Below are 26,646 nucleotides of genomic sequence, written 5' to 3'. Positions count from 1 at the left end.
AAGCGTAAGCGCGCGCTGTTTTCAATATAACTCCGAACAGTGCAGAAAGGAACGCAACAAGAAAAAAAAACAAGTGACAAGCATGCGATGTACCAGTGTACAAGATAAAAAAAGAAGACAGCGCAGTCTCTCGATCTTCAGTCACCTCCTCATGTATGTTTACAACATTCAAACGTTTAGCTGGATTAGGAAGATGTGAGTCGCTAACATGCTCGCAGGTGTTGAAGCTACCTAGCGCATTATTCGAGTAATTTGTGCCCCGGAGTGCAGTTTTGCACAACGCTGTGGTCTGTACCAAGGATTAGGAGCGCTAAGACAGTAAAACGGACAGCTGTCGCTCTGAGACTTGTAGTTTCCCAAGCGGTTTGATATGGCCAATGCGCTGTATGTCAAGGCTCAGAATACGTTGGCACTTACAACAGGCCTGAAAGGTCCTTCTGAACAACGTTGTTGTCCCGTGCTAGCATGTAGATGCTCGCAATGGAAAGAACAAGAAACAACTGTGGCTGCGCATATCACACCACATAAACTAACTAGTTAACGTCTGGTGGCGTGGTGATGCTGTTGGTTCCTTCCTCTTGCGTAAAAATGGCTCCCGCCTCCGCCTTTAGAGTCGCTACATTGAATGTGAGGGGCCTGGCGGCAAGGAAAAAACAAAGTCAGGTGTACCGACTTATTACGGAGCGCGAGATAGATGTATTGGCCGTGCAGGAGACGAAAGTGGACGGCAACGAAGGAACCGACAGCATGGTGCGACGTTTCACGACTAGATTTTATGCTGTCGTCAGTCAAGCAGTGGGAACATCGGCTGGCTGCGTGCTTTTTGTAAAGAAGATGCCGGGGCTAGAGGTGCAGGCTTATTTTTCGTGTGTGTATGGCCGGTGTATTGTGCTTGATTTTTGTCTGAACGGCAATGAGTGGCGCATTGTTACTGTGTACGCGCCGAATGTGGTTGAGGAAAGGGTTGCCTTTTTCCAAAGCCTCCAAGAGCGCCTTTGTACGGAGAGGCGGCTCATTGTATTAGGCGACTTCAATTGTGTTCTTAATGCGCGCGATAGGTCAAACATCCGGGGGTTTCGAGACAGGAGCACTGAAGTGTTGATGCGAATAATCGAGAACGGAAACCTTGAGGATGTGGCTGAACTTATTGAGGGTGCGCGGACAGTGCAGTTCACTCATTTCCACGGCTCAAGCCATGCACGGCTGGACCGCATTTACGCATCAGTCGACCTTGCCCCTGTTTGCAACCATTATGAAGTTGTGGGAGTCTCCTTCTCAGACCACTGTTTAGTTGAGAGCTGCCTGGGAAGTGTGAACCGAAGCAAGGCATTTTCGTGGGAAATGTGGAAGCTAAACAACACGCTTCTTCAAGACGAAATCTACTGCAGAGCAGTAAAGGATGAAATAGGGAAAATAAACCCGCGCAAGAACCTGAAGATTTGGCAACAGTGGGAGCTAAGTAAAGAATCTTCAAAAATCAAAGCAATAGAAAGGGCGACATGTATCCGTTATAAAGAAAAACAAGGCGAAGCTGAGCTAAGGGCACTGCTTCAAACGCTGATGAAGCAGGAATGCAAAGAGCCTGGGAAATGGATAGAAGATGTCAGGAAAACAAAACAAAAGATAGAGCTTATGGAAGAACGGCGTTATCGCGGAGCACTAGTGAGGGCAAGGGCGGAAGACACAGCTGCTGGCGAAGCGCCATCGAAACGTGCTCTTGGTCTAGAAAAAGCGCGCACTGAAAGAAATCACATCGATAAAATAGAATGGGGGGGTATCTTATCGACAGACACCGATCACATCAAAGAAGCCTTTAATGAATACTACCAGAGGCTTTTTTCATCGACTCCTGTAGACGCAGTAGCCTTTACGCATCAGTTTCTTGGTGCAATGCCACGGCTTGACGAAGAAAGCAAAAAGAAAATGGAACTAGCAATAACTCACAGCGAGGTAGAGCACGCGATAGATCAGTTAAACCTAGGAAAATCACCAGGACCAGATGGATTCAGTGCGGCATTTTATAAAGAATTTAAGCACGAAATTGCCCCAGTGCTGTGTACAATTTTCAATGAAGACTATGAAATAAACGTATTGCCTTCGTCTTTTGGGATCTCCCATACAGTGCTCATACCTAAAACGGATGATATAGAGAAATTGCAATTGGTTACAGCGTATCGACCCATGACACTCACTAATGTGGACTACAAAATTTTTATGAAGGTATTGGCGCGTAGACTGCAGACAGTGATATCAGATATTGTTGGACCCCACCAGACATGTGGAATCAAAGGGCGCTCAATTTTTTCCAACATTCACAAAGCGCGAAGTGTGCTTGAAAGCTGTGACGACATCAATGGGCGAGTGGCGATGCTTCAGATTGATCTCTAAAAGGCATTTGATTGTGTTTCCCATGAAATTTTGTTCACCGTTTTAGGCCATGTGAACGTCGGTTCAGTTATCCGTAAGGGTGTAGCCCTGGCGTATCGAAACTGCACGACGAGACTGATTGTTAACAAGAGTCTGGGGGCCCCCATTAGCGTGCAGCGTTCGGTGCGTCAGGGCTGCCCCCTCAGCCCTCTCTTGTTTTGTTTTTACATCGAAACGCTGTGCATGAAAATAATAGAAAACAATAGTATTAATGGCTTTAGGTTACAAGCAGCTGAAGTTAAGATGCTGGCCTATGCAGATGATGTTGCAGTATTTACGGTTGATCAGGGGAGCATAAGTGAAGCTGTCGGGTGTGTACGCGCGTTCAGCGAAGTCACAGGTAGCGGGGTTAACTGGTCCAAGTGCCTTGGGCTCTGACATGGATGGTGGCGATCCCACCCGGACCATTTCGCCAACGTATCGTGGGCGACGACCCCGGGCAAGTATTTGGGCGTTCCGCTCGATGCTTATCGCGATAGCGAGGAGTATTGGAAAGAGCAAACTAAAGACGCACGTGACCAAGCTGGGAAATGGAAAGGCACCAGCCTTTCAATTTTCGCCAGAGCTACAGTCTGCAATCTTTTTTTTTTATTAGCAAACTCTGGTATGTGATGCAGGTTTTGCATTGCTCGCGCGTGAACGTTGAGAAGCTACACAGGATTTTTGCAGTTTTCATATGGGCGTCGGAATGGGTACGTTGTAGCAGAACGAACCTGTTCCGGCGGGTAAAAGACGGGGGGGCTAGGGCTAGGGCACCTCTTTTTAAGGCAGCTGGTGAACCGTTTATTGTTTTTTCGCGACGTCACGGACCCGTTCTTGCGCACCGTGTGCCAAGTGAAGCTGCGGCGATTGCTGCCGGAGTTTGTGGTATCCACAGAAGAGCTCTCTGGTGGAACTTTTGGTTACTACAAAGAGATTGTAGCAAGCGTTCGGTTTCTTTCGGCACGTTTTTCCACCGATTATTTGTGGAAAAGTAAAAGGAAAAAGTTGTACAATGATCTTTGTGATATTGTTTTCGCAGAGCCCATGTACAGGGCCTTGTACAGTGCAGGCCCGGGAGGGGATGTTTTAAAAAGGGTGAAGAAAAGGCAGGTGCCACCAGGAGTAAAGACTTTCTTTTTAAGTTACACACCGGGACGTTACCAGTTAAAAAGTTTCTAGAGGGAAAGGATTTCTTTTTACCGTGGGGATCAAACTGCTTAATTTGTAAACAGCCTGAAACAATAGACCATGTTTTTTTGCATTGCTGGGAAGGGGTTTATTTTGGGGACGTGTTACAAAAGACCATAAAGAAAGAGCTACCACTTGACGCGCACAGAATTCGCTACTTAAGCACCGATAATGAGGATGGGGCACCTTTTGATCTCATAATGCTCTTGGGCCTCCACTGTATATGGCGCTCCAGAATGGCAGGCTACCATTGTGACAAAGACGCACGACCGGCCCGAATTTTTTTTCGGGAAAGCATGGGCTGGTTTCTTGCAATCCAAAAAGCAGCTGCGGAGCCTCCCGAGTGGCTCTCAAGACTAGAGCCGTTGTGTATGTTGCGGGAATTTTAAGCTGACGAAGCCAGTCTTCTTCTGGCTGACCACGACAGTAGAGAGTTTTAGAATAGCGTCGTGGCGAATAGGGTGACCCTATCCGCATGCGCTTAGCGTTAGGGGAACGGGTTCACGTTTTCTGTCTATAGAATAGGGTCGCGGACGGTCGCTTTGCGTTGCTTGAAGGCAGCGCCATGACGCGGGAAAGAGAAGCTTTCAGAACAAATAAGTTGATATATATGCTGCACTTTTTTTACTGTGTAAATAAAATGACGCGCAAACTGTTTCAGTTACCAATTACTAATTAAGAAAAGCGAAAAATGATGCAAATATTTTTTTATAATGCGGACATGTTCAATCCGAGCCAAGGCTATTCACGCAGGAAGAGCAGTAGTAGTAATGGTTTTTTTAATATTTTGCATTGAATATGGAAGGTAGAAGAATTTTTTCTCCCTGCATCTGCTATCGCTGCTGGAAGCAGCTGAGCTGGGGCAGCGGAAATAAAGGATAGCAGGCAGTGTGTAGAAGTGAAAAGAAAGAGGGGAGGGGATAGTAGAAAGGACAGGGGGAGGAGTACACTGAAAATAAGTATATTTACGTATATGCATGATAAATATAAATATATACAGGTCGCACGCGCGTGAAGGTCTGGTAAAAAATTGCAAACCTGTTTGTGGAGATCAGTAGTTCAAACCTCCCGCGCTCTCTGACGTCAGTCAACGAGAACTCGCTAAGCCTAGCAGCTCTGTAAACACGGGAGCAATCTGAAAATTAGGCGTGTTTTATCGCTAAAATTTTGTTGTTCAGGCATCTTCAGCCAAAGCGAAAGCCTCGTGCGCCTTTAGTTTGATGTGAGCGTGAGCCACAGAGCAGCGGCAACGACGAATCGGTGATGAAGCGAGAGGGCCCGCTTCGGCGGGCGCCGCCATGTTGTCTTGCAAGGGGCGCACGCTATTTCGCCGATTTAGCGTTAGCGTCGCCCGCTCACCCAAACACCCAAGGGCCGATAGCGTTCTGCGCATGCGCAGTAGCATCCCGCTATTCCCCTATGACTCTCTAGTGTCGTATGTATATAGCGTTATGTGTATTTTTGTTGTGCAATGTCATGAGCCAGAGCCAGGCAATAAAGAAAAAAAAAGTGTAGTGGTTAGCGTGGTAAGATAGGGAGTCTGAGGTCAGCGGTTCGTAACCTCGTGAAGGCCGGCAGTTTTTATTTCACTTTTTTGTTTTTTTTTTGTTTTTGCCCCACTTTTTTTATTTTGGCTCTTATTTTGCATTAGTGATCCCCATATTTGGATCACGTTTTGCAACGGCAGGTAGGACACGAGAGAGTCAAGAAAAAATCATCAGAAAAGCAGAACACACTAGAACCACGCTGGCCAATTTGTTTTAGAAAGCCATTAGGAATTCATTAGGACAATCACCAGAAAGTCATGAGAAAGGCATAAGATCCTAATGTCAAAAGTCACTAGACTTTCATAAGAAAGTCATTAGATTTTTTCTTAACCCTCTCAGGTGCCATTTTTTGTTTTGACTGAAATCAACTATTTTTTCACCTATATAGTAGATTCAGGCCTCAAGAAAGGGAATTTGTTAGTTTTCGAACGTGAAAGACCAGCAGGTAAGTTTTTACAACAATGTGGAGAATTCCATACAAAGTGTCAGATTTGTTAGAAACAGTAACATCGAGATGTTCTCGTGTGTCAGGTAAACACCCTAGGGATCGTGGAATTGCTTTGTGTTTCGAAGATGCACATTATGCTCGAAATTGAGCAAAAACCATCGATGTTTTCATTCGCAGCAAAATCTGTCTGCACACAAACGGCAGATAAAGTGCTACCTAGCTCACTGTTATATGAAATATTATTTACTGCATTCGCTACATGGTACAAAAAAGCAACTTATTTGTAACAAGAAGGGTGCTCAATTTGAAATAATGAAATCACTGTCAAGTGCTACAGTTTCTCAGAAAAAGCTGTAAGTTTGCCGCTTACACAATTGTGTACAAATCTCCTGAAAGGGTTAAGGGTACATGAACTTGATTTTAACGAGTCGAGACAGGTTCGACTGCAGCGACAGCAAGCGTCGTGCAGCGCAATGGGAGAGGGCAGTGGCAGCCTCCAAGATTGCGGCCCTCATCCGCTGTCTCGGAAGCGCGACGGCGGAAGCGAAAAACAGGTTCGCATTTATCATCTCCCTTCCCACTAACCCGACTATTCGAATGGACTGCATTTAAAGGCATATCGAGGCACCGTAGGGTCGAGGGTCCATTTAGTCAACCTGCCCCTTGCGGTGGAGTTCACTGGACCCGACACCTCGACTTCCGACTCGACTCGGCGCGCGTTTCAATACGCGGTTTCTGACCCGATAACTCGACTCAACACGGCCTTGTCGGGTTATGTAAATGCCGGTTTTAAGAGAGCGGCCGCGGCCATTCACAGCTTAGTCGCTTAGTCTTGAATGTGCGTGAGCACGTTCTTCCTGAACATGGAACGCGCGCGCCATGATCTGCGATAAGTGATAGGCAGGCCACCGACAGTCAGTTCAGATGGAGCTTTCACACAGCCGTCACACAAAGCAAGAAAGGTAGAGAAAGCAGTGAAGTCGCGCATATTAAAGCACTTTCCGTTTGTTTTTTTCATTTGTATCATTTTACAGCCCGTCGAATTTAGCGGCGGCCACTTACTTGGGCGAAGTCAGCGGGAACGTGTTGCTCGTTTAAAACAAGCTCCAAAAAAAAAAGGGGAAGGGGGGATAAATTTGGATGAATTGTTTCGTAAACGCCCTCTAAAACTTAATGAAATGCACCTGACCCTAAAGTGAATACAAGAAATTTTGCGTATTAATTTTAGCTAATTATCCGGAGTTTAAAAAGGAACGCCACCCGACGGAAAATATTACGTGCTTGGTTTCACCCAGCTCCAGTGCGCCGTTTCTTTTCGATCCCTGGTTCAAGTTACATGAAACACCCTGTATGCGTGCAAAAGCAGCGAAGCGTCCTAAAAAAAACAAAAAAACGATGATTTTAATCTCATTACCATCACATCTGAACGGCACTGTATATCGACGCATGGCTTTTCACTCGTTAACTGCGCTTCGGATGGCAGTCGTTGCTTAGTCAGTCGTGATTGTCCCCTTGACGACCGGCGCGATGACTTTAACCCATAATTCTCATTAATTGAAAACGTCAGATAAGAGTTATGAATTTCCCGGACTTCATCATAAATGACTTGTCGATCACAAAAATGTAAAAAAAAAACCTTTGAATTCATTAACAAAACAATGATTGCAGATTAGTATATTTGGCTCATTTTTATGATTATAACTGACAGTCTAAGGGTCACAAAACCATGTGCTAGCACAAAGGCGCATGTAGGAATCCAAGTGCGAAATTCAATACGGCTCTATCATCTTTGAATGCAGCCTTACGACTACATAAATGCTAGGCTCTTTTCAGTTAGGACTAGCTTTTGCACGAATTTATCTTTTCGCGGCCTTCCTCCATCTCCGGCAGACCATACTTTTGTCTTGCGTTGATAAATAAGTTGGAGAAGAGCGTTACTTGAAGCGTGCTAGGATTTGAATTGGTAAAGGGGGAAGAAGTTAAAACTATTCACATTTTTGCGCCCTTTATCATATATGGAACGTCGGCCGTTAATGGAAGAGCGGGGGGGGGGGGGGGGGGGGAAGAAATGCCTGATACGTCAGGCGCAGCTAACCGATTGCCTGTTTCACATTTGAGGGAAACTGGGAGCGCGTGGCCGCCGATAGCAGGGGAGAATCAGCGGCAACGGCGCATGCATGCGCAGTGAGCACGGCCGGCTGCTCATTCCGCGCATGCGCCTTGTGCCGCCCGTTCTCGCCGGCACTCCCAGTTTGGCTCTCAGTGTGAAACAGCTTGATACGTCGTCAACAATGCCTCCTGCAAGCCCGCAGTACACGCTGGCCAGGTTCTCCCCGGAGCTCGACTGGAGGCCCCTGACTTTCCTCATGCCTGTTCCAGCCAACCGAGTGTGCAGTGCATGCGGGCTGGTCTGCAGAAGGACAGTGTTGCTGCCCTGCATGCACGCGCTATGCGAGGCTTGCAACGAGCAGTGCTACCAGAGTGGCTCGCACCAGTGTCCGCTGGACGGATGCGGGTACGGGGAGGGTGACGTCACCCACATGGACTTCCCGGCTGACGACCTGCTTAGGAGAGAGGTAAGCGACGATATAAATAAAGCTTCTGGAGCCCCCTTTCTTCGTGTCTTTTCGCTTGTTGCTTGCCGCGCGGAGTGTTTCAAACACGGCTGCGCCTTTCGCATCCAGCGGAAGGAAGAACGTGAGTGGAATGCAACGAAAGTACGCTGTAAAATATTGCTTTTATCCCAGAGCCCGTTTATCGGCTTAATGTTCGCGAGTGTAGGGATTCCATCCGTAAAATAATTAGGGCGCCATTAGCTTATAAGTTCCAACTCCTAGGCGTCTTAAGTAGTTTCTAGTTTGGAAAATATACGATTCGCTCTGCGCGACTAATTGTTTCCGCTTGAAACCCCAAATATGGATATTGTGAGAGGAAACTTCTCAGCCTCGACTGCTTTCCACAGCAGGAGATGGTATGCGCACGTGGTGCTTTGGTGAAGCAAACCCGTGGGCCGTGAAAGTTTCGTAAAGTGGGGGCATTTCTAAATCATTGAAGCACAGCATTGAGGATTTGACTGAGGCCGTGCCTGGAAATTTGAGCGTACTTAAAGAAGGGACATGGTAGAGAGAGGGTGTGGTAGATGGTCCTTTGCGATCACAAAATGAACAAGGGAGTGGAAAACCTCAGGTTGCTTGAGCCAACATTTCCCGGGATATATGTTTTTTCATTATTTCAGCTTAACGAATCAATATTCACCTCCCTCCCCTTCCTGACACGCATCCCCTCTCACACCACTTTCCTTCCCCACCCCCGGGACTTTCCTCATCGGAGCGAAGGCCCTATTTAATCCCTGCCGATGATGAACGCTTTGCCCAGACGAAGACAAGTCCCCTTGTCGAAACGTTGGCTCAAGCAACCTGAGGTTCTCCCCTCCCTTGTTCGTTAAAGAAGGGACGTAATTTGTGAATAAGATGTTTCGAAGGTAAAACTCGGTTTATGTACACTTTAATTCAGGCAAAAGATACCATGACTATCATTCAAAGAAACGATGCTTTTTATAACAGTTTCCTTTTTCTAGATTTTTTTTAGTCAATAGGTTTTTATTCCTTTATCATGTTTCCACCGTAATCAGATAGCCGAATGCGGAACCTCAGTTATCGCGCACAGCTGGCTCTGTTTAGTTTTAGCTTGTTTGGCATGAGATTAAATGTAAGGCGGAGCCTTGAGTTTTAGTTGCGCGTCCTACGTCTCTCAGTTTCTGCCTTCGTCCTGTGTACAAAGCCGCGTTTCTTGTTTTTCTTGCATTGACAAAGCCTTAGATTCAGAGTTCGTATGCCACCTTGCGGTGGCTGTCCGTAGCCGCCGCTGTGCAATTGTTCTCCAGTGTTTCGACACACTTTAAAATTGCTCTTTTTGAGGCTTACTAGTGCTATCAGGGCCTGGCCGTTGTATATTCCAACGAGTAAACAAAAAATTTTAGCGTTTTATCGCAGCTAAACCAAGCAGACATGCGAGAGCATGTGCTTAGCCTAGTTGGCTTGTGGTTTTCCTTTTCTTGGTCGTCGGCACGTCTGGCAACAATATTAGGCCACGGTTAAGCTTTGATCGACATTCACATAATCTTATTTGATCTGTTGGCGCCGAGATAGAAGTTGATGAAGACGACGATGTGCCCTGCACAGCGCAAGTATGTGTTCCTGTTTAACATGAGGCGTGATCAGCTTCGGCGATGGCATAATACCCCATAGTGCAGCAGCCAGCAAAGCCGAGCTGTTCGCACCACCACTGGTTTCAAAACCCAGTCGCGGCAATATTTTTCATTTCTGCATGGGTTGTTGCTTTGCTAGGTTTTGCCAAGGTCATCTTCAAGGTCAAGCTTCACACAAACTCGGTGAGCAGGTTAGACCTGGTAAAGTAGTGCTTTCGCACAAAGAAGTGCTGTCTTCCAGCTGTCGCAGGGCAGCTCGGTTAACAGTTCCTTGAACGCGATCTGTCAGTTCATTTACGTTCCCTTTTTAAAGATCTTTAACGAATTGTTCGGCAAATGATTTCCCATCTTTTTCATATTTCAATATCTTTTTTTATGATTTTCATACAACTCCCTGAGCAAGGTGCACTAATCAAGTTTAGTGTACACAGCAAATATAAAACGTGATTGCTTAGCTAAAGGTTCGAACCCCGGACCGGGGCGAATTTTTCGTTAAGAACGAAGTTTCTGAGAAACCTGCATAGCTTTCCTTTGTAGCCGTAAGCCTGTGCTCAGGTGGACGTCAATGAGTAATTGCTCCCTTATTATGAAAACCATTTTGTAGCACGAAATTTTATTTCTTGTCATTGGAAAGTTTCCGTGCACCACGATGCCAAATTTACCCAATCCCCATGCTAAATCCCATATTTAATACAAAAAATGGAGCGCCTTTACTCTGTCTTTAAAAATATCAACTTAACATACTACTTTGAGAAAGGAGGATAGGATTGCTCCCCTCTCTCTTCTTATATGACACATGAACCTTGGCGCTTGAAAGAATGCTTAACAGAGACTGGTGATGGAATGCGCGGTGCGGTATGGAAGCTACGGCTGCGGGAATTTAGTGGTTTGTCTGTTTCCATGTGCGAAGTGCAAAAGAATAGGAAAATGTGCTCGTGTGGCAAAAAAAAAAGTTTCCAAAGTTGTGGTGATGACCGGCACTAAGAAAGGTGGTTTCGTTTGGTTTATGGGGTTTAACGTCCCAAAGCGCCTAAGGCTATGAGAGACGCCGTAGTGGAGGGCTCCGGAAATTTCGACCACCTGGGGTTCTTTAACTTGCACTGACATCGCACAGTACACGGGCCTCTAGAATTTCTCCTCCAAAGAAATTCCAGCCGCCGCGGCCAGGATCGAACCCGCGTCTTTCGGGTCAGCAGCCGAGCACCATAACCGCTGAGCCACCGCGGCGGCGCACTAAGAAAGGGATAAGAGGATGTAGTAATGAAATGGTAGTGCAATGAATGGGGATGGAGCACTTCATGCAAAGCTCACATGCATGTGAGTTGTCTATGTTGTGTTAGACAAGGAAACTTTAGATTTCATGCCTGTGATATCTGCGGTCAGTAGAGGATAAAAGGAACTGTGTTTTTCTGAACTCCCTGTAAAGAGAACCAGATTGATCATTGAGGAAAAGAACTGAGGAAAACAAGTGCTCCATATGATTCCTTGATTCTCTCATCAACTGACCGCACAGTCCGTTGAGAAGCATTAATGTCATGGATTTTCTTTTCTCTTTTTGTTTTGGTTCTGGTTTGCAGTGCATATGCTAACGAACGAGGAGCAAGCAGACGGCGTTACAGAACACCTAAGGCCGGCTCCCTTTTTGGAAATAACAACAAATCCAAAGCATTTGACATCTGCGGATTGATAATAAAAAAAGATCGAAATAGAATGAAAGTACTATTTACAAAATGACCAACTCTAAAGTACAATCGCCTCCGCGGTGGCTCAGTGGTTATGGTGCTCGGCTGCTGACCCGAAAGACGCGGGTTAGATCCTGGCCGCGGCGGTTGAATTTCTTTGGAGGAGAAATTCTAGAGGCCCATGTACTGTGCGATGACGGTGCACGTTAAAGAACCCCAGGTGGTCGAAATTTCCGGAGCCCTCCACTACTGCGTCTCTCATAGCCTTAGTCGCTTTGGGACGTTAAACCCCATAATCCAACCATCTAAAGTACAATCCTTTGTTATATATTTAAGTGCAACGCAACAAGGCATGCAAGTACCATGGCATGCTGCAGAAGAAGCATATCATGTACAAGTCTTTTATAGCTGTGGTCGCCTCTGCTTTCCACCGCCGGAAAAGTTGCTAGGGGGTAAGCACTGAGAACTCGCGGAATAAGAAACGTGAACATCTGGTGGATATAATCTGTTCGAGACTTGAAAACATGGAAGCTAACTGTTCGACAGATGTAAACTGTAGGGCTGAGGAGATATACGTTTTCAAATCTTTAGTGACTCCTTTTCATTACATTCTTTATGTACGCAGTCATTTTTTTATATTTTCTGTATATCGGGCGCTGCTATCCCGTTCGTCTACGGAGGCGGGCCGATTAGCTCCCGCGGCCGATAGCGGGTATACAGATTAGCAGGCCGATAGCAGCTTGCGAATTGGGCTTAATTACGCTGTCTCGTTCCACTTAAAGGCCAAGCTGGAGCGTCCTCCATCTTTGTTCAGCTCACCCCGTCTGCCCACTGACGGCGAGCGAAGCGGATTCGGTCGCTTTTTAGGCCGACCAGGGCGGAAAGCGGCGCGGTAACAGCGAGGCCGATTGGTCCAGGACCGAGTGCCGCCGCCGGAAAAATTCCTCGGGGACAAATATGGCGGCGCCCTTCGAAGCAGGACCCCTCGCTTAGAACTGAATTCGTCGCCGTTGCTGCTTTTTAAGACGAAAGCATTTAACTGCTCGTACTCCCGTCCGTCCGTCGGTGTTACATCCAGCCACTGGGGTGACTTATCGACGATGACGGGTGTCCATCGAGATTTGTGATACATGTGATACAGTTACTGCGCAATTTCCTTTCCTTAAATACTATTTTCCTCAAACTCTCGAAACTAAATGGCTGATCTCACCCATGATTTGCACATATGTCCACCTGCGATCCCTTGGTCAAGCCTACAAGCCGCCGCGGTGGCTCAGCGGTTATGGGGCTCGCGGCTGCTGACACGAAGCGCACGGGTTCGATCCCGGTCGCGGTGGTCGCATTTCGATGCAGGCGAAATTCCAGAGGCCCATGTTCTGAGCGATGTCAGTGCACGTTAACGAACACCCGCCTGTTTTTCCCGAGCAGCCGAGCTCTCGCTCTGAAACTCCTCGCATTGAAGTTGTTGTATTAAGCAGCTTTTATTGAGCCCTCGTATAGTACATGCCGCATTAAGGAAAGTATTACTAGATAACCGGTTACAAAAGATCGCATTTTTTGCTGGAGTACAGCGTAGCTTTCCTTTTGAGATGGAACTGCTATCGTCCATACTACTTCCGTAAAACGTATTTCAATTGACCATGAAGAAAGCTGGCCTACGCTGAAATGGTAGCCATCTACACAGGCCTCTCCGCGAAAGGTGAACACACAGTTCGCGGGAAGAAGTGTCACATACAGTAATAAGTCAAACCATACGTATTATACACATCAGTTTTCCTCTTCCGTTCAAAAACATCGCCCACTCCCTTTCCATTCGCCTGGGAGCCCGTGTGCGCCCGCTGTACCGCCTAGTTTCCCAAGCAGTACAAGTAATCGGCCAATATTGCAGATGGATGGTCTCACTCTGTTCCTTTGTAGGACCGGACTTTGCAAATACGTTTACAGTATTGGGCCGATTACTTCTGCTGTTTAGGTTATTATCTATGAGCTTTTATGAAAGTTTCGCGCTCAGTTTTTTAAAGTCATCCTAGCGACGTGTGATCTCTAGTGAGTGGCGGTACATTTCGACGCGTGGCATTTCGCTGCTCCGCTGCACTCGCGAGTAGAGTCAGCCCGTGCGGTCGCGATTGTCGCCTTGACGACCGCCACGAAGAAGATAAGAGCGCGCTCTGAAGGGGCGGAAAAAGCAGTTCCCAATGCGACCGGCGCAGCGGACGCATACGTGGTGAACGATGCGTCCCTCAAGCCAACAGTACACGCTGGTGGGATTCACCCCAGAGCTCGACTGGAGGCCCCTGACTTTCCTCAAGCCTGTTCCAGCCAACCGTGTATGCAGTGCTTGCGGCCTGGTGCGAAAGCGGACCGCGTTGCTGCCCTGCATGCACGTGCTGTGCGAGTGTTGCTACGGGCAGTGCAGCCAGGACGGGTCGAACGAGTGTCCTCTGGACGGCAACCACTTCGAGGGGGAGGACGTCGGTTTGTTGGACTTCACTGCGGACGACCTGCTGAGAAGAGAGGTAATTACGGGAATGGGCTTTCTTTGTTGCTTTTCGTTTGCGCCTTGCGATCTGCCGCGCAATATCTCCCGCATGCCTACGCATTTCGTATGAATCGGTGGACGTAATCACACCGTAATCCAATGACAGAGCCCTGTAAAATGTTCTTATCTTTGCGGAGCCCCTTTATCGGAGTAATGTTGCGCTGGGCGGGCGTGGTATCCGTACAATAATGCCGCTGCTGTGGCTCAGTGGCTACAGCGCCCGGCCGCTGATCCGAAAGACGCGGGTTCGATACCGGCCGCGGAAGTCGAATTTTGATTTCGGCGAATTCTACAGACCCCTGTACTCTGCGATGTCAGTGCTCGTTAAAGAACCCCAGGTGGTATTAATTTCGGGAGCCCTTCAGTACGGCGTCTCTGATTGCCTCAGACGCTTTTGGACGTTAAACCTCCATAAACCAGACATCATATCCGTAAATTAATGAAGCCGCAGAAGCGGAAAAATTCGAAATCCTTGCCACCTTATGCAGTATCTCAGCTACAAAAATATGTGCGCGGCTATGCTAACTGCAGGGCTAGAGCCGCTGTGGGAGATATGTTGCACTTCAAGGCCCTTATATAATGATAGGAAAACTTCTCAGTCTCCGCTGCTTTCGAGTGCTGCATATTGGAGAGCTCCGGAGGAAACTCGGTGGTATCGAACTTTTCGTCGTAAACTCGGAAGTCTCGATGATGATTGACGCATGGAATTACGGTTCTAGCTTAGGCTGTGCCTCGACCGTAGACCTATCCACAAGCTAAAGCTCGGTTTAACCACTGAGCCTGCTCCGGAAATAGATACCATACCGAGATTTCGAACAAATATCCCAAGTTTTTCAATTTACCTTTCCACGACGGGAAAATGTGTTAATAGATATCTCATTACTTTATCACGTTTCCAAAGTAATCAGGTAACCAAAAGCGGACACATAGTTATCTCGCACTGCTGCCTGTGCTTAGTGTTTCCATGGTTAGCATGTGATTAAATTTAGGGTGGAGCCTTCCGTTCCGGTCGCGTACGGCCGACGTCTGCATGTCTCTACCTTCGCCGCATATGCATAGCAGGGTATCGTGCTTTGCTTCGACTGAAAAACCGCCTCTTAGATTTAAAGTTCGCATGCCGTTCTACCGCGGGTGCCTGAATCCGCCGCTGCGAAGTTGTCCTTCCGCTCCTCGATGCAGCCTATAGAGTTCAGTGCTGGAGCGTCGCCAAAGGTAACAGGGGCAGGCCGTAGTAATCTTCGCTGGACACAACAGTGGGACCTCCCACCTGTTGCCGGGCTGCTCCGAGATAAGTTACGCGCCTTTCTCGGACAAAATGTGTCAGTTCACGGTTATATTATCATCCTCTCAAATATTTGTGACGATTGGTGAGGCAAACGTTATTTAATCTGTACGACAACAATATTTTTGTCCGTGATTTCCGTACGATATAGTGATTAAGGTACACGATGCAGATTCAGTATACACAGAAAATTTAAAATGTGATTGCAATGGTAAATGTTGGTCACGACCAGCGTTTAATTTCTCAAAATCAATTACAGGAAAAATAATGAAAAATATTCCACAGCCATCAAAGCCCCACAACCGAGCGGTTATTTTTGACTCACCCTAGAGAACGTCACTACTCCCTCGCCACATAGTCGCAACATATCTCAAGGTGGCTGATTTTGCATCCTTGCAGGTCAAGTGCTGGAATGAAGGCAGTGGCTGCGAGTATGCCACCGCTGCTTCAGGGATCGTCCGGCATTTCCAGCTGGAATGTGAACACCACTCCGTCCGTTGTTCCAAGTGCTCGGCCACCGTTCTTTGCAGAGACGTGTGCACGCATCTCCGGTCGGCCTCTTGTAACACTTTGACGCCTGTCGCACCCGAAACCAAAGTTCCACCCGCTCACGCGGAGGAGGCAGCATCGTTGACTTCTTTCAGAGGAGCCTTCGAAAGGCAGGCGGGTGAAATCACAGCATATCTGAGGCCGATGGCTGTCGATATCAGCACGCATGGGGACCGATTAAGCGAAATCTCTCATGGCATAAACACACTCAAGGAGACACTGCGTCAAGAACTAACGTCTTTGACAAGACAGACCCATGACGAAATGGCGTCGTCCAACCCTGAACTGAAACAATGCATTGCGACATGCAGCGATACAGTTAATACTTGTTTGAAAACCATAAAAAGCGCAGAAAAAAAATTCAACGATAAAATGAGCGGAACTCGAGACGACTTAATGTCGCAGATTTCAGCTAGTATTGAACAAATCAAGGCTGAATTGAAGGACACCGTTCAAAAAGCGTTGCAACCCGTTCTCAATGCGCATCGACTGAGTGCACTACAAAAGACGCACTGCGAATTTTTTGTAAATGGAGTGAAATCGCTTAAAGACGAGGTGGTGCAGAAAGGCGAGGCTGACTATGGCAGCGAGAAGGTGTACCTGTGCGGCTACTGCGTGTCTCCTGGAGTCTTGTTCTGGCGTTGCATGGCATCTGTACTGCTGCAATTCAAGTACACCCTGCACAAGGGCGACATGGACGACGAAGTCCAGTGGCCTTTCAAGCACAAGGTCAGGGTGAGCGTAATTCATCCGAGAGGAAGGAAAGACATTGTGCGGGAAGTTGAAACACATCCATCTCACCCATGGAATCAAAAGCCAACGACATCAAGCAACGAGACTTGTTTGGATTTTTATGCCCTTGAACTCCAAGATCTCATCCGTGACGGGTACGTAGATAACGATCAGCTTCGGATCAAGTTCGAATTGCTGCCTTGAACCAAACTTGAGCGCGGACACCGTCCATCCCTTACAACTTTGTGTCTTTGAACGCCCTTGCATGCTCCATTTCTTTCTTCAGTTCTTTATGGACTAACTTTACGTTAGTAAGAAATTCCTCTGAAAACACTGATATGCAGACTCCTTTCGAAACAGCTCTGATTAGAAACACTGCACAAAAATAGCTCCTAATTTTGTTCTATTTCTGACCTTCAGATATGTCTCCCACTGTGAAATATAAAAACTAAATAAACAAATGTTATTTTCTGTCTGGCTGCGAATGCTCGGTATTTCTCGAAACATCTTCGGAAAACGATATTAACCGTATATTGCGTCTTTTTCTGATTATATCCATTTTCTACGAAAAAAAAAGCCTTGGCCTCATTTGCAATTTATTTACGAAGTACAATCTTTATATGCCGAGCCGCCAAGGTGGCTCAGTGGTTATCGCGCTCGGCTGCTGACCCGAAAGACCCGCGTTCTATCCCGGCCACGGCGGTCGTATTTCGATGGAGGCTAAATTCGTGAACGCCGCGTACTGTGCGATGTCAGTGGACGTTAAAGAACCCCATTTGGTGAAAATTTCCGGAGCCCTTCACTACTGCGTCTCGCATAGATTGAGTTGCTTTGGGACGTTAAGCCCCCATGAACCTCTATAGGCGCGAAGACAATGGTTGCGACTTTGTCATAATTTTGTTAACTACCACCTACTTGTATAATACAAGCAGATACACTTTTGACACCTTAAATAGAAACACATGCAAGCTACGATGTATTCAAATTTAAAGAAAGTGTGTTTTTTCTCATTATCGTTTTTGAGTTGGGATCAGGGCAACTCTTTTAAAAATACAGCAGGCTCATTGCACCTGCTCTACACGCTGTATCTTCTGGTATTTCCCTCCGCATGCGGGTAAATACACCAGCGTTTTCCTGTTGCCGTTAAAAGGGCTTCTGTAGGCGAGCGCAGGAGGGTAGGCTTCCCCGCAGTAACTTTTAATAAACCAACAACTCTGCGGCCCACGGCCCGCAAATGGGCATCCCGCCCGTCGGAAGCTACGCATGCTGATCTTTCATGCTTACCTGGATGAGTATATGCTGCCGTCCCTGTTTGCAGCTTCGACTTTGATTTCAGGTTGCCTACACCTTGCTGTCACTGCACACTATATCGCAATTCATGACGATGTTCGACCGCGGACTCCTGCCGCTCCTTTTTTTCCTCGCTTTAGAAGGGGACATTGCCATGTTATCCGGGAAGCGATCCGCCGCTGTCGAAGCTGCTATCTTCACCCTTTGCAAGCCATGCACAGATCGTTCTTGGCTGAACGAAATTTTTCAGGTCAATTTGTCCGTAATTCCTGGGAACTCGGCAACGGCGCTTTTGGTGGCTCATTTTGACCTCTGTCTATCGCTGATAGAAGAACAGCTTCGTGCACACTTTCTTCTCTCGCTTCCAAGCGTATCATTTCTCGCAGGCGATGAAGCTTAAGCAAAACTTCGACCAGCTTGGAACTAAGTGGTAGGTCCTGCCTTGAATAGCACTCGACAGCCTACAGGGGCCGCCTCTTTCAAATTAGATTTTGTGGACACCCCTGCATCATCATCATCAGCAGCAGCCTGACTGCGCCCACTGCAGGGCAAAGGCCTCTCCCATGTCTCTCCAATTAACGCTGCCCTTTGCCAGTCGCGGCCCCCGTATCCCCGCAAACTTGTTAATCTCATCCGCCCACGTAACTTTCTGCCGCCCGCTGCTACCCTTACCTTCTCTTTGAATCCAGTCGGCTACTCGTAACGACCGTTCGTTCACTTGCCTTCGCTTTACATGATCTCTCCGAGCCCATTTCTTCCTCTTGATTTCGACTAGGATGTCATTTATCCCCGTTTGTTCCCTCAACCACTCTGCACGCTTCCGATCTCTAAACGTTACACCTATCACTTTTCTTTCCATGGCTCGCTGTGTTGTCCTTAACTTAAGCTGAACCCTCTTTGTTAGCCTCCACGTTTCTGCCCCTTAGGTGAGGTGAGTACCGGTAAGATGTCAGTAAGGTACCGACGCCCCTGCGCAGCTGCTTTATTTGCGTTCGACTGTGTGCGGAGTACCAGTGGCTTAGGTTGAAATACATCGCTGAATATTTGTACGGAGGTTTCTTCCGCAACAGTCTAGACTGATAACACTTCATAAAAAAAATATTATATAAATTTATATTATTTCGGACCTTCGATTTAATCCAACCATGACACATAAAGCAAAATTGGTTAAATAAACCAATGCGATTTGTTTTCGTTGCTGCGGACTTTTTGCTTCTTGTTAAAGTTTGCTGAAGCAATATAAACGGATTATGTTATATGCTTCTTATTACTTTTCTTCTCTCACAACAAGTGTGGCGGCTCTCACCTGCGACTTAAGCACCCGACCCAATCTTTATTCCAAACTAAAACACTATTGTTGCGTATGTATTATTGTGCGGTTAAATATTAATCAGATGCATAATGCAACAGGGGCCAATTTTGTCACCAGAGATAGAAATACTTCTAAAGCTACTCAAGACTAAGAATTAAAGCAAACAATTCGATATATTTCTTTCTGAAAGAATAAATCATCTTTGAGAGTCACAATAAGAGCAGGTCTCCTACAAGAGCAATAAAATCACTCACGTTTTTGTACATTTTGGATGTTCAAAAAGTTCTACCCATCGCTGATACAGACAGCAGCATTGCTCTCTTCCCACAAGAGGCATACCCAGCAGCCCAGATAATTGACCCAGTATTGGAAATGTATTGGCAAAGGCTGGGTCTACAAAGGACCAGAGTTAATCCCTTCATTACCAACATTGGGGCGATTACCTATCATGCTCGGGTATATTGCTTGGAAAAACGCAGGAGGCTATGATTTCGAGCCGAAGACTCATGTGGCCCAAGGCGTTCGCAAGCGGAAATCGTGGCCGCTGGGAGCGACGTGCATTCCGTCTCTCATGCACGCTTGAGGGAGTGTGCTTGCGTCTTCGCGTACAGTCTCGCAGTTGGCTTCGAGTCTCAGGCTTTCACTGCACACTGCTGCCAGAGGGAGGACGAAAAACTGCGTCCTGCCATTCTTAGTTTCTTTGCTTTAAAGGACGACTTCGCATTGCTATCCGAATTACCCACCGTCGTCGAGGCATGTCTCTTCCTTCTTTACCATGCACAGATCTTGCGTGGTTAACAAAATTCCTTTAACGAAATTTGAAATTTTAACGCGATAGCGTAAGAGTCCCGTTCAGCGGGGAACACGGCGTAGTTGGTGTCGTCGCCGGTGCGTGTGCAGAAGCCGGAGTAGTCGCCGGTGCATGTACCGGCACACATGGAGCTGTGGAATGAAAAGTGATTTAGAAAATTCGTAATTAGTATGTCGCAACATGAACAAAACGTCATTATGACATTTAGGTACATAAAGAAAATTATTTGCGATCAAAAGATGTGGGGTAATTAGTCGGGATTATAAGCCCTTACTGAAATACCCTATGCTCCTTGGTTTCGGTGACTTTCGGATTCGGTCATGCATGTCGTAACGAGCCTCTCTTTTCCCCTTCCCTCAGGCGCTCGACAGCTAACGAAGGGACTCGATTCTGGCAGTCTTGCTTCCGTGCGTGGCATAAGAGGGTTTTCTCACAGCTTCTGCCCTGACCGTTCGATCACGCTCCTACGTGGCACTCGCGCGAACACGGAACGAACTACGGCGATCCGCCGCTATGGTCGAGGGTGGCGCTGGTGAACACTCTCAAGGTTCGGTTACACTACACTAAATAGTACCGAAACCAGAAGATTGGATAGCCGTTCCCGTAGCTCAGTTAGTAGTGCAGTGGACGCGAAATTTGGAGGTCGTAGATTCGGATCCTGCCGGCGGCTTGTGTTTGTTTTCTGTCTTCTCCGTTTTAATAAATAATCTTTAAAATCATTGTCCTATTAATCTCGCACTGACGGACACCACAGATTAAAAAGAAAGGAAAAATACTATCCCCTGTGCTCCTTGATTTCGGTGACTGTTGGCTTCCGTAAGGTATTATGTTGCGAGTCAGACAGGTTACATCTAGGCAATGGAGGCACTTCTTTTTTTTTTTTTGCATGGAGGTAAGCCCACGCTGAGAGACTTCAAGCCAGACCTAACCAGGTGTCACCCCGCAGCCCGCCATGCACAGTGACACCAGCATCCAGCTCTCACTTTGCCCACACATCAAAATTCCAAGAGACACACGCATGCATCGAGGAAATGAGGCTAGGCAGGAGGTCGATCCAGCGCAGCATACACCCCCACACTATATAGCACACTGCTCTTCTGAACAGAGGCTTCGATGAAAGTGGTGGCTACACGCGATGATTCGTCATGCGGCTCTTCAACACGCTGAACAGTCCCATGAGCACTAAAAGATCACATGGGACTTTATAACCTGCCTCTGTAGGCAAAAATCTTATAGTGTATGGCGTAATCTCAATGTCCTTTCGGAGATTCCATTGAAGAACCCCCCCCCCCAAAAAAAAAAAAAAAACACAGCATTATGACATAACACAAAGCATCGATTAATATTTTATGGCTGCTAACAAAAGCGACAGTTTGCAGACCATGGCACAAAAGTCTCTTTTTCACGAAGTCACATTTTGACAGGTAAGGTTTAAAGGGGAAGTTAAAAAAAGAAAGGCTTTGCGCCCGATTGGACACATCCGTTGCAACCGCTTTAATACAGTGTTGTCTTGAAAGGAGAGGTAAGGTTGCCAATACGTCGGTGCAGGAAACAACGTCCTAGTCAGAACTTTTTTTCATCTGTTTTCTGGATAGGTATAGGAATTGTAAGGAAAACCGTATACCGTTAGGAAATGAAATGTGTCATAGACTTCTTCAAAGAAAACTCCCCAAAAGGCCCCTCACTCCTATGACCGCTGGGCACAAACAGAACAGGCAAATGAGCACTTAATCTTCTGTTAAAAACAGCTAGGCGGCAGGGATAGTTGGTTGTTTTGAAAAAGAACTGCCTTGAAATGAGCTGATGAACAAAACATGTGGTCAAGACCAGCTGCGCCTCCAGAGGCAGAAAAAAATTGCCTGCCTCGACGCATAGGTTCCCATTGAGAGCTTCACACAAAAGTGGCAGGTTTTCTGTGCATTGCATGGACTTTTTCCTTACACAAAGCAGCAGCTGCCGCGGTGGTTGAATTTCTTTGGAGGAGAAATTCTAGAGGCCCGTGTACTGTGCGATGTCTGTGCACGTTAAAGAACCCCAGGTGGTCGAAATTTCCGGAGCCCTCCACTACGGCGTCTCTCATAGCCTTTAGTCGCTTTGGGACGTTAAACCCCATAAACCAACCAACCAACAAAGCAGCAGCTCCATGACATAGATAAGCTTCGCAACCAATAAGATATTGCAAACTTGTGGTCGTGCAAATAGAAACAGCTCCCAGCTAACCCAAGCCTGGCTTTGTCGCCTAACTACCGAGATCTAAGAATCCCACTGAGGCCAACTATTACGATACTGATGCAAGGGATCCCCCAAATACTGTAGATCGACGGAGTACCACCTCAAGCTTGCAGAAAAACTTGCTTTTATAGCCCAGGGACCTCATCAGAACTCCTTTAATTTATCAAGCTAAGAGACGCACCCGAACTATCACAAAACTGCTTGGTTACACGCAAAAGCTCGAGCGCGCACTTTTTATCAGAACAAAAAAGGGCAACGTCATCAGCATAAGCCAAAATCTTAATTACACTCTGCTATAGTGAGAAGCCACGAACTGCTCTGTTCTTGAAGATACTAAGACATCCTACACGTAGTCTATGTGATGACTATAGCGATAGAAATGACGCTAAAAATTCGCAGTAGACGCAAAAAGACAGTATTCCGTGATGTTCATGTGTGGTTTTGCGCCAGTGTCCGTATATGCAGTTGAGGAGCCCACTTAAATAAGTAAGTGGCGTATGGGGCAGCAGCACTACGCTAACACACGACTCGTGGCGATGATTGGTGTGCAGCCTCGGGTATGCATAGGTGTTGAAGGTAGTAAAGCAATGGCAAAAAGCTCATGGCTGCGCTGCTTAATCAAAAGGTAGCACTACCTTAGTGCACCTTGGCAGGCGCACGCAACAATTTACTTTTTTGATTAGGTAATTCCTTTTTAATAGCAAGCTAGCTCTGACCTCCGTGTCATGGGTACTGACCCTCTTCGATTAAAACCGAATTTCTAAAACTCAATTCGCCGTACCTTCTGCAGTTTGAACCGAAAAGTCCAAGCCATAATTATAGCGCTGCCAAACGCGTCATGTATGAACGAAGCCTGCGCGTTCACCGCCTCTAAAGACCTGTTTATACGAACCTGATAGCGTCTGGTCGAGTCGGGGGCGGGTTGAGCAAGGTCACCCCGACTCGACGAGTGCGTGGTTACATGAACTCGATTTTAACGAGTCGAGACAGGTTCGACTGCAGCGACACCAAGCGTCGTGCAGCGCAATGGGAGAGGGCAGTGGCAGCCTCCAAGATTGCGGCCCTCATCCCCTGTCTCGAAGGTGCGACGGCGGAAGCGAAAAACAGGTTCGCATTTATCATCTCCCTTCCCGCTAAGCCGACTATTCGAATCGACTGCATTTAAAGGCACATCGAGGCACCGTAGGGTCGAGGGTCGATTTAGTCAACCTGTCCCTTGCGGTGGAGTTCACTGGACCCGACACCTCGACTTCCGACTCGACTGGGCGCGCGTTTCAATAAGCCCAGTAACCGGTTTTTGATCCGATAACTCGACTCAACACGGCCTTGTCGGGTTATGTAAACGCCGGTTTTAAGAGAGCGGCCGAGGCCATTCACAGCTTAGTCGCTTAGTCTTTAATGTGCGTGAGCACGTTCCTCCTGAACATGGAACGCGCGCGCCATGATCTGCGCAGGGCCAAGGCAGCGGCGTAGGTCAACGGGATCCTGGACTAGGGAAGACCGAGCACTGAAGCTCCACATCTATCTATCCCCATCCCCCTACTCCCTAACTCTTCCTTTTGAAAAAAAAAAATAAATGTTTTCACTACTACTACTACTAAGTGATAGGCAGGCCACCGACAGTCAGTTCAGATTGAGCTTTCAGAGAACCGTCACACAAAGCAAGAAAGGTAGTGAAAGAAGTGAAGTCGCGCATATTAAAGCACTGTCCGTTTTTTTTTAGAGCGCAGCTCTTTGGCGTCCGTTCCTGGGTTTCGCGTCGTCGTCGGCGTTGTCGTCTGCCTCGTAACCAGCCTGCCCCCCTTTCATTCCCCCCAGCGCTAGCAGCGACCGACTGATACCGCTGGATGCCGCTGACGCCGCTGGAGAGTCAAGATAACGTGACTGCATAGAACACCGTCGCCGCCATGCAGAAAGAGGAGGAAAGGGTCCCCCCCCCCCCCCCTGTTCTTGTGTGGCGGATAGGGTGCTCTTCAGTTGCCGACGCGCCGGTTGCCGATCGACGCTCAGTTGTCGACGCGCCGACGATTACGTTACTTTACGTTCTGTGGTAGCGCCGACGCGCAGTTGTCGACGCGCCGACGATTACGTTACTTTACGTTCTGTGATAGCGCCGACGATTACGTTACTTTACATTCTGTGATAGCGCATACATGTGTTGCTCCATTTCTTTGCCTCAATCTATCGAAAAGGTGAAACAGCTTATATGCTGCGCTCAAATTTCGCATTAGGAAGTAACGTAATCGTCGGTATTTTTTTTTTCATTTGTATCATTGTACAGCCCGTCGAATTGAGCGGCGGCCACTTACTTGGGCGAAGTCAGCGGCAACGTTTCGTTCGTTTAAAACAAGCTTAAAAAAAGGGGCGGGGGGATAAATCTGGATTAATTGTTTCGTAAACGCCCTCTAAAACTTAACGAAATGCACCTGACCCTAAAGTGAATACAAGAAATTTTGCGTATTAATTTTAGCTAATTATCCAGAGTTTAAAAAGGAACGCCACCAGACGGAAAATATTACGTGGTTGGTTTCACCCAGCTCCAGTGCACCGTTTCTTTTCGATCCCTGGTTCGTTACATGAAACACCCTGTATACGTGCAAAAGCAGTGAAGCTCCGTTGAAAAAAAAAAAAAACGGCGCTGTTAATCTCATTACCATCACATCTGAACGGCACATATATATCGACGCATGGCTTTTCACTCCTCCACTATACACTTCCGACGATAGTCAGATCAGTCAGTCGCGATTGTCGCCTTGACGACCGCCGCGATGACTTTAACCCATTAATTCTCATTCATTGAAAACGTCAGATAAAGGTTATGAATCTCCCGGACTTCATCATTAATGGCTTGCCGATCAGAAAAATGTAAAAAAACCTTTGAATTCATTAAGAAAACAATGATTGCACATTAGTTTATTTCGACTCATTTTTATAACTATAACTGGCTGTCTAAGGGCCAGAAAACCATGAGCTAGCACACAGGCGCACGTAGGAATAAAAGAGCGAAATTCAAAACTGCTCTATCATCTTTGAATGCAGCCTTACGACTACATAAATGTCAGGCTCTTTTCAGTTAGGACTAGCTTTTCCAAAAATTTATCTTTTCGCGGCCTTCCCCCATCTCCGGTAGCCCATACTTTAGCCTTGCGTTGATAAGTAAGTTGGAGAAGAGCGTTACTTGAAGCGTGCTAGGATTTGAATTGGTAAAGGGGGCAGAAGTTAAAACTATTCACATTTTTGAGCCCTTTATCATATATGCAACGTCGGCCGTTAATGGATAAAGCGGGGGGGGGGGGGGGGGGGGGGGGGAGTGCCTGATACGACAGGCGCACCTAACCGATTGCCTGTTTCACACTTGAGGGAAACTGGGAGCGCGTGGCCCCCGATAGCCGGTGAGAATCAGCGGCAACGGCGCATGCGCAGTAAGCACGGCCGGCTGCTCTTTCCGCGCATGCGCCTTGTGCCGCCCGTTCTCGCCGGCACTCCCAGTGTGGCTCTCAGTGTGAAACAGCTCGATACGTCACCAACAATGCCTCCTGCAAGCCCGCAATACACGCTCTGGTCGGGTTCTCCCCGGAGATCGACTGGAGGCCCCTGACTTTTCTCAAGCCTGTTCCAGCCAACCGAGTGTGCAGTGCATGCGGGCTGGTCTGCAGAAGGACAGTATTGCTTCCCTGCATGCACGCGCTATGCGAGGCTTGCAACGAGCAGTGCTACCAGAACGGCTCGCACCAGTGTCCGCTGGACGGATGCGGGTACGAGGAGGGTGACGTCACCCTGATGGACTTCCCGGCTGACAACCTGCTTAGGAGAGAGGTAAGCGACAATATAAAAAAAAGCTTCTGGAGCCCCCTTTTTTGGTTTCTTTTAGCTTGTTGCTTACCGCGCGGAGGGTCTCAAACACGCCTGCACCTGAAGAAAGAACGTCAGGGGAATGCAAAGAAAGAACCATGCAAAATATTGCTTTTGCTCAAGAGTTCGTTTATCGGCACTGTAAAATACTTAGGCCGCCATCATACCAACTCCTAAGCATCTTATGTAATGTCGACTTTGGAAAATATGCGATTGGCTCTGCGCGAGTTGTTTCCGCTTGAAAGCCCAAATATGAAAATTGTGAGAGGAAACTTCTTCTCACACTGCTTTCGAGAGCAGGAGATGGTATTCGTGATGAATGGGTGAAGATCGAAGCGAACCCTTGGGCCCTGAAACTTTCGTCGTAAACTGCGGGCGTTTCTAATTCATTGAAGCACAGCATTCAGGATTTGGCTGAGGCCGTGTCTAGAAGTTTCACCCGAGGGATGCTGCCAGCGTGTATCAAGAAGAGGCATGATTTGTGAATAAGATATTTCGAAGATAAAGCTCGTTTTATGTGCTGTTTAAATTCAGGCGAAAGATACCACAACGAGCATCCAGAGAAA

At 47.3% G+C, this 26,646-nt stretch overlaps 2 protein-coding genes across 2 annotated transcripts in view; both read left to right on the top strand.

Moving 5' to 3' along the window:
- The window catches only part of LOC149329713 (uncharacterized), a 190,173-nt gene that overhangs the window by 90,847 nt on the left and 72,680 nt on the right, over positions 1-26,646 (top strand). The window lies entirely within an intron of this gene.
- LOC149329716 (uncharacterized) lies at positions 11,798-25,487 on the top strand. The gene is made up of 2 exons (XM_089560426.1): positions 11,798-13,997; positions 15,702-25,487. Exons 1-2 carry the CDS (start codon positions 13,713-13,715, stop codon positions 16,785-16,787), a joined length of 1,371 nt encoding a protein of 456 aa, XP_089416552.1. The 5' UTR covers positions 11,798-13,712; the 3' UTR covers positions 16,788-25,487.

The sequence above is a fragment of the Amblyomma mixtum genome, chromosome 9 (genome assembly GCF_055824585.1).
Source record: "Amblyomma mixtum isolate Tamu chromosome 9, ASM5582458v1, whole genome shotgun sequence".
NCBI classification, from domain to species: Eukaryota; Metazoa; Arthropoda; class Arachnida; order Ixodida; family Ixodidae; genus Amblyomma; species Amblyomma mixtum.
This window is presented reverse-complemented; position numbering and strand designations above follow the sequence as displayed.